Source organism: Eleutherodactylus coqui, chromosome 4 (assembly GCF_035609145.1).
Source record: "Eleutherodactylus coqui strain aEleCoq1 chromosome 4, aEleCoq1.hap1, whole genome shotgun sequence".
Lineage (NCBI taxonomy): Eukaryota > Metazoa > Chordata > Amphibia > Anura > Eleutherodactylidae > Eleutherodactylus > Eleutherodactylus coqui.
The window spans coordinates 284,383,026-284,396,704 of record NC_089840.1 but is presented as its reverse complement, the minus strand read 5'-3'; the positions used below and the strand labels follow the sequence as shown (position 1 = coordinate 284,396,704).

The 13,679-nt window shown below is 42.9% G+C and overlaps 1 protein-coding gene across 1 annotated transcript; it reads left to right on the top strand.

Annotated features, from left to right (window-relative positions):
* The first annotated feature begins 297 nt into the window (after window positions 1-297).
* LOC136626735 (zinc finger protein 502-like) lies at window positions 298-7,429 on the top strand. The gene is made up of 6 exons (XM_066601742.1): window positions 298-427; window positions 1,209-1,388; window positions 1,478-1,601; window positions 1,684-1,748; window positions 2,119-2,221; window positions 5,576-7,429. Exons 1-6 carry the CDS (start codon window positions 350-352, stop codon window positions 6,937-6,939), a joined length of 1,914 nt encoding a protein of 637 aa, XP_066457839.1. The 5' UTR covers window positions 298-349; the 3' UTR covers window positions 6,940-7,429.
* The last annotated feature ends 6,250 nt before the right edge of the window (window positions 7,430-13,679 follow it).

Sequence of the window (13,679 nt, the reverse complement as noted above, 5' to 3'; positions counted from 1 at the left end):
CGCCCCCCTCCAGCCTTGAGCATAACGTGTCTTGAGTTCGGGGGACAAGTCGGGCAATGCTGTGATCAGTGCGGCGCTGGGTGGCAATCCTGTCAGTCAGGAAAACAGTAGATGGCTAATAATGGTGCTAATGAACTGAGGGTCAGCAGTGGGGGCCGAGCAGTGGGGTGTGAAGGCGGTTGTGTTTGGGCTCAGCGGTTGTGCGAAAGGGAAGAGTGGGGAGGATGTCCAGTAATTGTATTATTACAGGGGGTTTTGTATGATGTTACATTGTCTTGTCTTCTCTCCATTCAGGATCCTCGGCTGATATCTTCTATATCAGATAATTATCCTGATTGACCCGACAAGGATGGAGAGGAACCGGGACAAGATGGCAGAGAGTATATTCACCCTCACCCTAGAGATACTCTTCCAGCTTACAGGAGAGGTGAGAGATTCTGGGGATGACGTCACGTTCCATCATTCTTATCTATGTCAGTCTCTGCTCACATCTACTGCAGAGGATTACCTGCCAATTCAGTCCTTCGGCCACCTTCACATGAAGCGTGATTACTACGGGCGTTCCACAATGGCAGCCTGCAGCTATTATGCTGCAAATCCACATTGGCCAAATCCACATCTAAATGGTTCATATATTGCCACGGACTTACTTGCCAAACTGTTGCAGATTTTATCCTTTGTTGTTCAGGGGTTCAAAATCCGCAGCATAAATCCGTAGTATAAATAGTCTCGCTGCGGATTTAGAATCTGCCACAGTTTTCAAAAACTATGTGGATTTGTTATAGAAAATAACGGCAACATGTGAAAGACATTTTATAAATCTCCTCAAATAGGTGAGATGGAATAATACCTCAACAGTGACACCTGGTTGAAGGCAGCATTCCTTCAAGCCAAAGTTAGAATCTTTACACAAGCCTTGTAACAATGACTGGGAATTAAAAGCAAAGCCAGACTCTATGCACAGACAGCTGTTTCAGGATATTTTCCCTGTCTAGGTACTCTCCCTAAGGAGAAAAGATTTCTGACCCCCTTAAATCTCCTCCGCATTTCTTGTACTGTAAATGCTGCAGCCAAGTGTGAAGACGGCCTGAATGTGTGGAAACTGAGAAATACAGATGTGAAGAGACAACATAACTGCTGGACCAGAGACATGAAGGACTCTGGGAATGTCTGCAGGGATATTTATGGATGTATCTCCCTATAAACAGGATTACACAGTAGTGAAGAAGACTTCTAGGGATGGCTGTCAGGCCCCAGTGTCGGATGGATGGGGAAGACCCCTGAGTCCAATCACAGGGCCTCCACCTCACCCCCTGATACTGGAGGAGATCAATGAGCAGAAGATCCTAGAACTCACCAACAAGATGATTGAGCTGCTGACTGGAGAGGTGACGCTGCTGGGAATGCTGGGACATTATACAGTAACGCTATGGTGGTATAACGTGTCTGGGTGATGACGGTATCATTGTGTTGTCAGGTTCCTATAAGGTGTCAGGACGTCACTGTCTATTTCTCCATGGAGGAGTGGGAGTATTTAGAAGGACACAAGGATCTGTACAAGGACATCATGATGGAGGACCACAAGTGCCCCCCATCACCAGGTAATAGACAGGACTACATCCACACGGACTTTATTATTTGTATGTAGAGAATGAATTCAGTGGCTGTCTGTGTTTTCTGCAGGTAGATCCAGTAAGAGAGCAGCAGCGGAGAGATGTCCCCGTCCTCTTCTTCCACAGGATGATCAGGTAGATGGAGAGAAGGTCTCATGAAATCTCCCCTCTGGTCTGTAGGACGGCTGGGAAGGTCTTGTGTTTAGTCTTATTATATGATTGATACTTGTGTAATGAGAAAGCTGGAGATGGCAGGATTACAGCCGACCGCAGACATTAGATCTCCGCATCTTATCACTATTTTCTGGTTCTGGAGACTTCTGATTGGAATGAAGAAGCAACAGGTTGGAGTTATACAGGAGACCTGCAGCTATTTGGCCCAGATCACTACTGCTGTCATGTCATTCCGGCTCCTCATACTAATTAATGACCTTTTCTGGCCATATAAAACCTTCCACACGACTTCTCCAACTGTGTGATGACTTTTACAATATTTATTTCACAGCTGGTGAAACTGGAGGAAGATCCGATCCCTATTAATCCTACAGAGACACATATGAGGGGGGATCAGCCGTGTAAGGAGGGGATTCCTACAGATGACCCCCCAGGTGAGACTACATGTAGAGAAGAGTCTGTGTTGTCGGGGTTTTCAGCTGCATATTCCCTTATTCAGCCACAATACATAATAAAGTGTAAATGTTATGTAATATTTTTATGTAAACATTTTTTCAATTCTGCCAAAAATAATTGTGGGAACATCTCAATCACACATCAGATCTGGATGATCTCCACCCTCTGCAGACTCTTTCATGTCTGCCGCATGTGCTCATTGTGAAGCTGCCCTTTTCTGTGAAGAGAACGGGGTGCCAATGGTCGATCTGCCAATTCCTCATGGAGTGTTTCTGATAAATACAGCAATAAGCTATACAAGCAGTTATGTTATTTCCCCTTAATGTTTTGGTAGAGCCACAGGCGCCGTGTAAGGAGAAGCCATCCTCATTCTGCATTCAGCTGCTCCTTCCATCTGCCCCCAGCTGATACCCCATGCACTATGTCAGGGTCTCTGCAACATCCAATCACTCTATCAGACCTGGACCCCCGTCCCCAGTGCTGCCTCCGCACATGTGCAAGTACTATTATCATGTCCCTCTCCTCTACTGCTGGAACCAGAAGGACTGGGCATGCTCAGTAGGAACTTCCCACATCTTGGTACAAGTAACAGTCAGCTGGGTTAGTGAATGGCTACAAACATATGTGTGCCCACTGATAATGGCGGTGCTGGGCTTGTAAAGGCGTCTTTATTCCCCGGTCAGCAGCACATGATCAGCAGACTGTAGTTGGATCACAGTACAGGGCAGTTTACAGCAGGGGGCATCAGCAGCTCTTATCCACGGCTCATACAGCTCCTGCGCTCTGTATCCTTACAAGCTGTATCAGCCGTGGATAAGAGCAGCAGCTGAGAGCGCCTGCTGGTTGGAGGAAATTAGCACAGAACACGTCCTACAATGTGGAAGTACAAAAAGTAAGTTATTGGCCAAGATAATTGTCCCATTAGGATGTTATCAGTAGACTAGGCGCTCCACAAATTATTGTACCTGCAGTTAATGGAAAAAACCCTTTAACAACTGAATTTTTTTACATTCCTCCCAATTTATATAATACACCAATTAGTTTATGACAGCGCCCTGCAAAGGTGAATGTGAGAACAATAGAACCATAAAGAAATAAGACTCACCTGCTATATACAGTCGTCACAGACAGGCCGCCACACCGCTGGTCCTAGTTCACCTTTCTAACAGTGTAGCGCTTGTCCCCCCCACCACTATATTCTCATGGGGGTCCGCATAGATCGGGGAAGCATATGGGGGAAGTCCAGGGTATGCCAATACCTCAGCCGCAAGGCAGGAAAAGACAGGTTACACAAACTCCGCGCTCCCAAGTGTGGGGGGAGAGAAGTGGGTAGAGATTATGTATGAGGTTTTACTTACTTTAATGAGGGGTTCGCAGACATCAGCGAACCTCCTCAAGAATCCACGTTATCACACGTTCCTTCTGGTTTCTTTATCATAGAATATGTCAAGGAAAAAAAGCTTTTTTTTGTCCCAGAGGCGTCCAAATTGTAAAAAGTTATAAAATCAAGGGTGGATGAGCATCAACTAGAAAAAAATACAATGAAAAGTGTGTTAAATTAATAAGAAGGCTAAAAATGAGTAACATAAACCTATAATATGACCATCTTAAATTCTAAAGATAATATAAAACTGTATATAATTATAAAATTATTAAATAATACAATTATACAATCATATTATCATATTAAGTAAAGCTGAATTAAAAGCAATTCTACCACTTGGTGAGGGTTTTAAAATACATTAAAATACACTACAGTAGGATGAAGTATGAGGAATGTGTAGGGAACACAGATCACATTAGCTCTTAGGAAACTGTAAATCTAATATAAATAAGCCTACAGCCTTTTTCGTGCACCACAGTTTGACCAGTTTGCCTCACCTCAGGAGGATGATTTTTGTGTCATTCAATTTCTTAGATGCTGACCACCGCTGTAAAATCCACAAATTTGAGGTGAGTACATTCAGTGACCCGTCGGGCTCCATCAAAGTTCCCCATGTCAAGTATAGCAGCGCCTCAGCCAGCAGCACCATTATGCCGATTCAAGTGTTGCTAAGCGACGTTCATAGTCTTGTGGCATCTCTCTCCAAGGAGACTATGAACGCCTCTGCTGTCTGGAGCGCTACTATGAAAGAAGCGGCTGACACACACACACCACCCCCCTGTCTTGCCTCTGGGCTGGAGCACAGCCGGCTGCGGACAGGGCTGTATAAGGAATCCCCCATAGCGAGGGGAGAGAGCAAGATGGAGCTACAGGGAATCTCCTAGAGATCTCCACATATTTGGAGATGTGGGGGGCAGAGCTAAGGGGTTTCTATGGGAGACAGAGAGAGAGGGGGGCGGGGTTAGAGAGGAGCAGGGCTAAAGGATTCTTCTCTGGCCAAGAAAAGGGATGGGGCAAGAGAGATGGCTCAAAATGAATCACTATTTGAACCTCTAGCTCAACCCCTTATCACCCCTGCTCTCAGGAAAACCCTAAGAATTTGGTCCCTACAGCAAATAAGCCTAAAAGGTGTCTCGTGTAACTTGGGTAACCCAGAAGGTATGTAACAAAGCGTTGTAAATGGCGGTCTACACATTGCAATAGATTACTGGTAATAGATCTGATCTCGGCTTTGATTGGGCGTCCTGAGGGGTTCCTAAGGAATTTGTGGATTTTTGGTATAAACAAAAGGATGCAATTTCTGCAGTATTAATGCATGTAAGATCATTTTCAGGAATGTGGTGATGCTTCATAAGTATGGTATGTGGTATGCTTTAATAAGTATACTGAATCTGTGTGAATAACATGTGTGAGCAGAGCATGCACACAGAATTACATATAGAAATCACCTTCTGCTTCCGGTCAGGCGTGCACACGGATATAGTTCATTTTCTTTTGGATGCACACATGTACACACTTCCGGTTTCCCAGTTATAAGAAGTACCTGATGCTGTTATCATGTCTCTGTGTCATATGATTGATGAAGGCCGCAGATTTGTCAGTAAGCCCTCCAACACGCGTTGCATCTCCTGTATTGTATCTATTGTCCTACGCTAATGGAATAAACACCAGAAGGTACCGACTCTCCAAAAGAAACCTGGAGGAACGGGTGATAATTTAGAGGCTAACCTGGATTCTTAAGGAGGTTCGCTGTCAGCGAACCCCTCATTCAAATGAGTAAAACCTCATATATAATCTCTACCGGTGACCAACTAACACACTATAGAGCACGGGGTTTTTGTAACCTATTTTCTTCACAATTTGTACAGACATTTTATATAGAAATGTAATAAAATATTAATATAATTGTAATTATCAAAAATATTGCAATCCGTTTTATTCTTGGCAGATGACGACACCAGGAAATCAGAGGAACATCTAATATCTTCCGGTTTTACAGTGGTACATCATGGTATCATACAAGATATATATGAAGAGCCTGCCATTATCCCAGATATACCCTCAGCCCTTCCCAGCAAACTTCTGTCAGCTGATCCTTTTATACAGGTTCCATCTTCTGGTTCATCACAGATTAGTAAACAGCATACAATTTACAGAGGAGATGTTGAAGAAAAAACGGTTGACACAGGGAAGAAGTCATATTCATGTTCAGAATGTAGTAAATGCTATACCCAAAAATCATATCTTGTTAGACATCAGAGAATTCACACAGGGGAGAGGCCATTTTCTTGTTCTGAATGTGAAAAATGTTTTATACATAAAGCAAATCTTGTTGAACATCAGAGGATTCATACAGGAGAGAAGCCATTTTTCTGTTCAGAATGTGGGGATTGTTTTACCCAGAAATCACAACTTGTTAAACACCAGAGAATTCACACAGGGGAGAGGCCATTTTCTTGTTCAGAATGTGGGAAGTGTTTTAGCCGGAAAACAAGTCTTGTTCAACATCAGAGAATTCACACAGGAGAGAAGCCATTTTTTTGTTCTGAATGTAAAAAATGTTTTAACTATAAATCAAATCTTGTTAAACATCAGATAATTCATTCAGGAAAGAAGCCATTTCCCTGTTCAGAATGTGGGAAGTGTTTCAACTATAAATCAAATCTTGTTGAACATCAGAAAATTCACACAAGAAAAAAACCATTCTCCTGTTCAGAATGTGGGAAATGTTTTAACTATAAACCAAATCTTGTTGAACATCAGGGAATTCACACAGGGGAGAAGCCATTTTCTTGTTCAAAATGTGCGAAGTGTTTTAACTCTAAATCAAATCTTGTTGAACATCAGGGAATTCACACAGGGAAAAAGCCATTTTCGTGTTCAGAATATGGGAAGTGTTTTAACTCTAAATCAAATCTTGTTGAACATCAGGGAATTCACACAGGGAAAAAGCCATTTTCTTGTTCAGTATGTGGGAAGTGTTTTAGCCGGAAAACAAGTCTTGTTCAACATCAAAGAATTCACACAGGAGAAAAGCCATTTTCTTGTTCTGAATGTAAAAAATGTTTTAACTATAAATCAAATCTTGTTAAACATCAGATAATTCATACAGGGAAGAAGCCATTTTCCTGTTTAGAATGTGGGAAGTGTTTCAACTATAAATCAAATCTCGTTGAACATCAGAAAATTCACACAGGAAGTAAGTCATTTTCTTGTTCAGAATGTGGGAAGTGTTTTACTCAGAAATCCTATCTCGTTAAACATCAGAGAATTCACAGAAGGGAGAAGCCATTTTCTTCTTTAGACTGTTAACAATATTTTACAGATAAATTAGATTTTGTTAAACCTCAGAGAACTCACACAGGGAAAAACCTGTATTCATGTCCAGAATGTGGGAAATATTTTCCTCGGAAATCAAAATATTTTGACCTTAGTAAAGTTACACAGAGAAGAAACCATATTAATATTTTGAATCTGTCTGTCTTCTTGGGTATCTTGATTGAAAGCATCGGCCACCTAATGTGAACTTCTGTTACCGACCATCAAGATAATTTCATTTGTGTTCTGGATTGTTAAGAGCATCTTCAGGTACCTGAATACCTGAAAAGTCATGCAATTAGTGTCCTCAATACTACATAATTTCACACAACTTTATTACTATTCAACATCAAAATGGTTGGGGGTATTGAAAAAAATGACTGTGCCTATCAATTTCTGATGAAAGTCTGTTCTTAAATCATGCATCTAATGATCCTCTTTCTATTGTAGTGTTTTAGGCTTAATCTAAGAAGACTGCCAACAAGATGGCCAATAGGCAAAAACCTAATTGTTTTACAAAGTTGTGTGTAGAGATAAGTGTGCATGCTCGTTCAAGCATTAGCATACTTGAATGTGCTCGTTACTCAAGCCGAGCACCACGCAGTGCTCGGGTGCTCGAGAAAATGTCACCCTCTCCTCCCCACGTGTTTTCAATGGAGCCACGGCGGCTTCCAGTGGCTCCATTGAATACAATGGTCTGCTGGCACCCCTGAATTGTTTTACATATAAGCCCTTCCCTGAAAAACAATAATTTTTAGTGTAAAAAAAAAACTTACCCTTCGCCGCTGCCATGTCCCCTGCAGGGATGAAGAACACATCTGCCGCATGCAGATGTTTCCTTTAACCCTCGCTAGTAAAAATAATTCCCTGCTGCTACATCTGCCACATCTGTGACAGATGCAGCAGAGGAATTCTTCAATTCCCTCATGTGTGACAGCTGCGGTAGAGGATCCTGCTGCCGGCCCCCCAGTAATTGGATTTCAGGGAAGAGCTTTAAATATAAGCCCTTCACTGAAAAACCAGGAAAAATAGTGTAAAAACGTAAAAAAAAAAATAGATACTCACCTCCCTTCAGCTGCCTGGGCTCAGCCGCGTCTTCTCCGCGCTGTTCCCGGCTCTGTAGTGCTGATCTATCAGCAGGCGGGAATTTTAAATTCCCGGCTGCTGAAAGAGCTGATTGCGATTGGCTGAGCGGCAGATGTGTTCTTCATCCCCACGAGAGACACGGCAGCGGCGGAGGGTAAGTTGTTTTTTTTTACACTAAAAATGTTTTTAAGGGAGGGGCTTGTATGTAAAGCCCTTCTGTGAAAACAATTCAGGGGTGCCGGCAGACCATTGTTTTCAGCAGCCGCGGCTCCATTTGAAAATAATGCATAGCATGGGGCACCTTGAAAAATGTTTGAGTCGCCAATTGACTTCAATAGGGTTCGTTACTCGATCCGAGCTCTCGAGCATTACAAAAAGCTCGGCTTGAGTAGCGAGCGCCCAAGCATTTTGGTGCTCGCTCATCTCTAATTGTATCTCTTATTTCTTCAGAAGATATGCTGGGTGGCCCTGACTTTTGAATCTACCTATATAATCACTAATCAAAATAGCTTTGTAATAACCAATTGCTCATATGTAACGACCTCTGGAATATATTATTGTATTACTGGTTTGCATTCTCTTTGTATTTCTTAAAGGGATTGTCCCACTTCTAGCAGTTTTTTTTTTTTTTGCAGGAAGCAGACAGCTCTGTACATTGCGCAGTGGTTGGGGTTGGTGCTGCAGGCTGAGTTCTACTGAAATTAATTGTATAAAGCATGCAAAACAAATCCAGACAACTGCACAATGTACAGAGTGTATTGTCAACTTGAAAGGCAACAAGTATTGATATGGCTTTAAAGAATGACAAGTGGGATGTCACAACACAATTTATTAATACAAATGACTAAATGATAAAATAAAACAGTTACGTAAAATAGGTGATATTTTATGTAATGTATTTTTTCACGCGATTGTACATTGTGCGAAAAAATACGCTCATGTAAACGAACCCATTGAAATCAATGGGTTCTATTCACTGCTGGTTCTTTTACTGGTTCTTACAGAGGGAAGTCAGGATCCAAGCGTCATTTTCCACCAAAAACACTTGAATAGTAATGTTACGGCATGCCCAAATTGTTATCATTTTAACTAAAGGAAATGGTTCGTCACTAGAGATGAGCGAGCATACTCGCTAAGGGCAATTGCTCGAGCGAGCATTGCCCTTAGCGAGTACCTGCCCGCTCGAGAGAAAAGGTTCGGGTGTCGACACGGGGGAGCGGTGAGTTGCGGCAGTCAGCAGGGGGGAGCGTGAGGGAGAGAGAGATCTCCCCTCCGTTCCTCCCCGCTCTCCCCTGCAGCTCCCTGCCCGCCGCCGCCACCCGAACCTTTTCTCTCGAGCGGGCAGGTACTCGCTAAGTGCAATGTTTGCTCGAGCAATTGCCCTTAGCGAGTATGCTCGCTCATCACTATTCGTCACTTGAAAATGAGACGTGCTGCTATTATTCAATTTTACCAGTGCAATCAGCATGTTTTTTTCATTTTACAGAAACATATCCATTACTTTCTGTTATGAAATTTTTGTTTTTAATTTGTTGCACAATTGCTTAGGCCTCATGTCCACGGGCAAAAGAAGAATTAAAATCCGCAGCGGAGTTTAACTCTTCTCCTGCCCGCAGATCCGCACCCCATAGGGATGCATTGACCACCCACGGGTAGATAAATACCCGCGGATGGTCAATAAAAGTGATTTTAAAAAAAATGGAGCATGAAAAAATCTGGACCATGCTCCATTTTCATGTGGGTCTCCCGCGGGGACGGCTCCCGTGGGCTTCTATTGAAGCCTATGGAAGCCGTCCGGATCCACGGGAGACAAAAATCAGATTTTACTCACCCGCTCCGGTTCTTCTCTTCGCCGCGGCGCCATCTTCTCTCAGTCGCGGCCGGATCATTTTGCTTCGGGTCGGCGCATGCGCGGGGCACGTCACCGACGTCATCCTGCGCATCCGCCGGGCCGAAGAAAGAAGATCTGGCCGCGACACAGAGAAGATGACGCCGCGGCGAAGGAAGGATCCGGAGCGTGCGAGAGGTGAGTTTATTCTGATTAATTCTTCTTTTCAGCCCTCATGTCCGCGGGGCAGGAGGGACCGCTACGGATTCTCCATGGAGAATCCGTAGCGGGCCTGATTTTCCCCGTGGACATGAGGCCTTAGACTGGAATTTACAACTCCTGGAATCCCGTGTTGTACTTATGAAACGAGCGCTTAGCTTATATCTCCCTTACTGATGATTTTCTTGGAAGCTAGGCTTATATCTTCAATTAATTGAACTGGATCGGTAAAATACCAGTTGTAGGGGGTCTATTGCTGATTCAGACCCTGTTAGAAAATGTTGAGATTTAAAAAAAATAGCCTTTCAATGTCGGTTTGATCGATATTAATGCTCTTGTGAAAATTGCTGACCTTTCCCGACAATTCTGAGTGCATTTAAAGTGAAGTTCTATGCCAGAAGACCACATCTGTTTCCTGGTGGATTCGGGCTTTTGTATGTTTGTTTGTTTGACCATTAACAGGTGCATGTACATACTTTAATTAGCGTTTTTGCTGTCTATATTTGAATGCTTGCACACATAATGTTTTCTCTTTAGACATTCTCTCATTAGATAAACTACGCATTTTAATGTAATACTTTTAATTTTGGAGATGGAGCTTCAAAACGACAATAACCGAGTAGACGTCGTTACTTTTACTGAATCTGAACTAGGTACATATGTGCCGCTTACACAATTTTGTTTACATTGCACATGCATATTTTTTTTGTAATTTTCTTATCTATCATTTTCACAATTTTTACGCTGACCTTTTGGAAAATCATAAATATGAACTTCGACACTCTGCACTTCACGAAGTGTGATACCGCTTGGCTCCGAGATTGCGGAGGATGTTTTAAAGTTGACGATCGGCGTTACATTTATATACCGTATTTTTCGCTCCATAAGAAGCATCAGACGATAAGACACACCCACGTTTTAGAGGAGGATAAAAGGGAAAAATATTTTTAACTCACCCAGGGACAGTGCAGGGGATAGTACCGCATGACGGAGCAGAGGGAGTAGCAAAGCTCTGAAACATCGGAGCTCCATAACAGCAGTGATCGTGTACGGGGTGCGATTGGTGGAGCGGGGAAGCAGCAGTTCCCGCTGGCACTCGCCATCAATCAGCAGTACGTAGGGGGAGGCAATGCAGAGGAGAGATAACTAGTAAATGATTGCATTATGCTAAACTCGCAATCGCGACGACCTGTTTGAATTTCAGCACATTTTCTCTATAAGACGCACTGATTTTTTTCCCCTCAACTTTGGGGGGAAGAAAAGTGCATCTTACAGAGTGACAAATACGGTAAATTAGTGTGAAGATTTATACTAAATCTGCAGGCATGCAACTAAATATCCTTTTCTCATATAGAACCAGGATTGCCTGCTGTGATAGATGCAACAGAAGCCAAAAACTGTTCTAAAGCTGATGAAAACTTAAAAACATGGAGAAAACCTACTAAAGAGGTGAAGCAGCCAAAAAACCCAAAGAATGATCACACGGCCTTAACCGCTAAATCCTCTACTAAAAAGAATATGGCATCTGTGATGTTGTAATGACTGTGGATGTGGAACTACTGTGTCAAACTACCGGTGATGATGTAGGTGATGATCCAGTCCAGCATGGTTTACTGAGAACCCTAGCGTCGGAGGTAAGAGACCGGATGTATGAACCCTGTATGCAGATGGTAACTAGGGAAGGTATCTTGCCCTAAACTAATAACCAGGAGAGGGAAACCTTTGCCTATAAGCGGAGCATTCGTCCTGATAAGGACGACCCCACGGTCTTCTTCTAGGTGCTGAATGACCCTGTCGGGACAGAACACTTTTAAAACAAATGACAGAACAATACCGGGGTGTACAGAAGCAAAGGAGGTACAGACTGACAAGGATAAACATAGAAGTAGACTCACGGGGATAACCTACAGCTGGATACAAGAATGGAGGACCCAGAATAGGAGCAGAAAGCAAGGTAGCAAGGAAACTGCCAGAGCAGTGTCTAAACATGGAGTTATGGACATGAATCACAGTACAACACTGACTGAAAGGCCCAGGGCAGCTATATAGGGCAGTGATTAGAAAAGATACATAAGCTGAGCAGGAGGCCCAGAAGCAATTAACCCTAGGAGAGCTGGAAGAGAACAAATGAAAGTTCAGTGAACAGGGAGAGCAGGACGACGCCCATGCCTGCCAGACACAGAAGCAGAGGATTGTGTCTGACCAGTTTACCTAACAGATGCCCACTACCGTAACATCAGTACCTAATAGAATGATTCAACCAGGTACTTTGTGTATAGCATTAAATTCCTAAAAATCTTTATTAATATGTGGTTTACTACACAAATATCTATATAGGGTAATTTTAGACTGTCTGCACTAGTTATGGCTATCATGTCCAATGCTTTTCTCCTTTAAAACTTTGCATAATTAAACAAAGAACAATATGCAGATCTATTCCTCTTATAACTTACACGCATTGCTACATTGTTATTTCAGACATGGTGAAATGCAGTTTTTTAGCGTCTGTCATAACCACCAATTCTAGTTCCTGAACAGAGCATCTCTTTATGAGGGAACGCAAAGCCTGGACTACATGTCTAAAAAGCACAAAATGGAATCATCACTTACCCTGGATTATAAACAGCATTGTCAAACCCCTCCATCTCTAGTTCAAGAATGCACAATTACTTTGTTGGATAACAAAAAATTTTCTGTTACATGTGACACTACAAGCCCCTGCAGGAAACAGAGTTGTACATTTTCTACAACTTGGAATGCATGCAGTAGACAGGAACGCACATACCCAATTACATATATGCCACAACCTTGTACGGTCGGGCTCCCTGGGAATTTCAGGGTAAAATGTGCACTCGTGAGTTTTTTTAGTTCTTTGCCGGTGGTGACTTGGACAAAAGATTGTACTTTTATTGCTCGCAGTGTTAGTAGATACGACTCTTATTTTATTGTTAAGGAGTTAATTAGTGAAAAACTGGGGAAAGATGATTACTCAAGTGCATGGCTTTTCTGTGTCACATTGTCTGATTTGAACATGAGGTTCATAGATTTACTCAATTTCATACCTATGAAACTTAATAAGCTATCATGGATTGTTATGGGGTGCAAAAACATGATGCTTTTGATTTTAAGGCTAAGCTAAAAGCTTACTGCAAACAATATATTGAGGTTTTGAGACAGGCTTGTGAACGTTACAGAGATTATGTAATGGAGATGACTAAAAGTGTCAGTTTCAAAATACTGTGCAGAACGCAAAAATGTTTTAGTGAGAGGGCATGGCCTGCTGATGAGCATGTGAGATGTATTGCTCCCAGCAGCAGTGGCTTCTCTGCCACACTGATAGGAAAGAGGAAAATCCAGAACGGGCTGAAGAGACCCCCCAGGGTTGCAGGAAGGGAGCCTTGAGGCATTTCTCCGTGGCCCTGGAGACATAAGAGAGCACAAAGCGCTGGCCAAGATGGAGCTGCCGCTGGAGGGGAGGACACATGGGTCACGCGATGCAGGCACCGGACAGTGAAAGGAGAGAGGCAGTGCAGAGGCTCCCGGGGTGAATGCTGGTGGCTCTGAAGTAGGAAACGTGGTGAAAGGTGGAAATACTTTGGGC

Coding starts and splice junctions, on each gene's coding strand:
- LOC136626735 (XM_066601742.1), top strand. CDS start 350: ATGGAGAGGAACCGGGACAAGATGGCAGAGAGTATATTCACCCTCACC. Junction 1,389..1,477: donor TTGAGCTGCTGACTGGAGAG/GTGACGCTGCTG, acceptor TTGTGTTGTCAG/GTTCCTATAAGGTGTCAGGA. Junction 1,749..2,118: donor TTCTTCCACAGGATGATCAG/GTAGATGGAGAG, acceptor TTTATTTCACAG/CTGGTGAAACTGGAGGAAGA.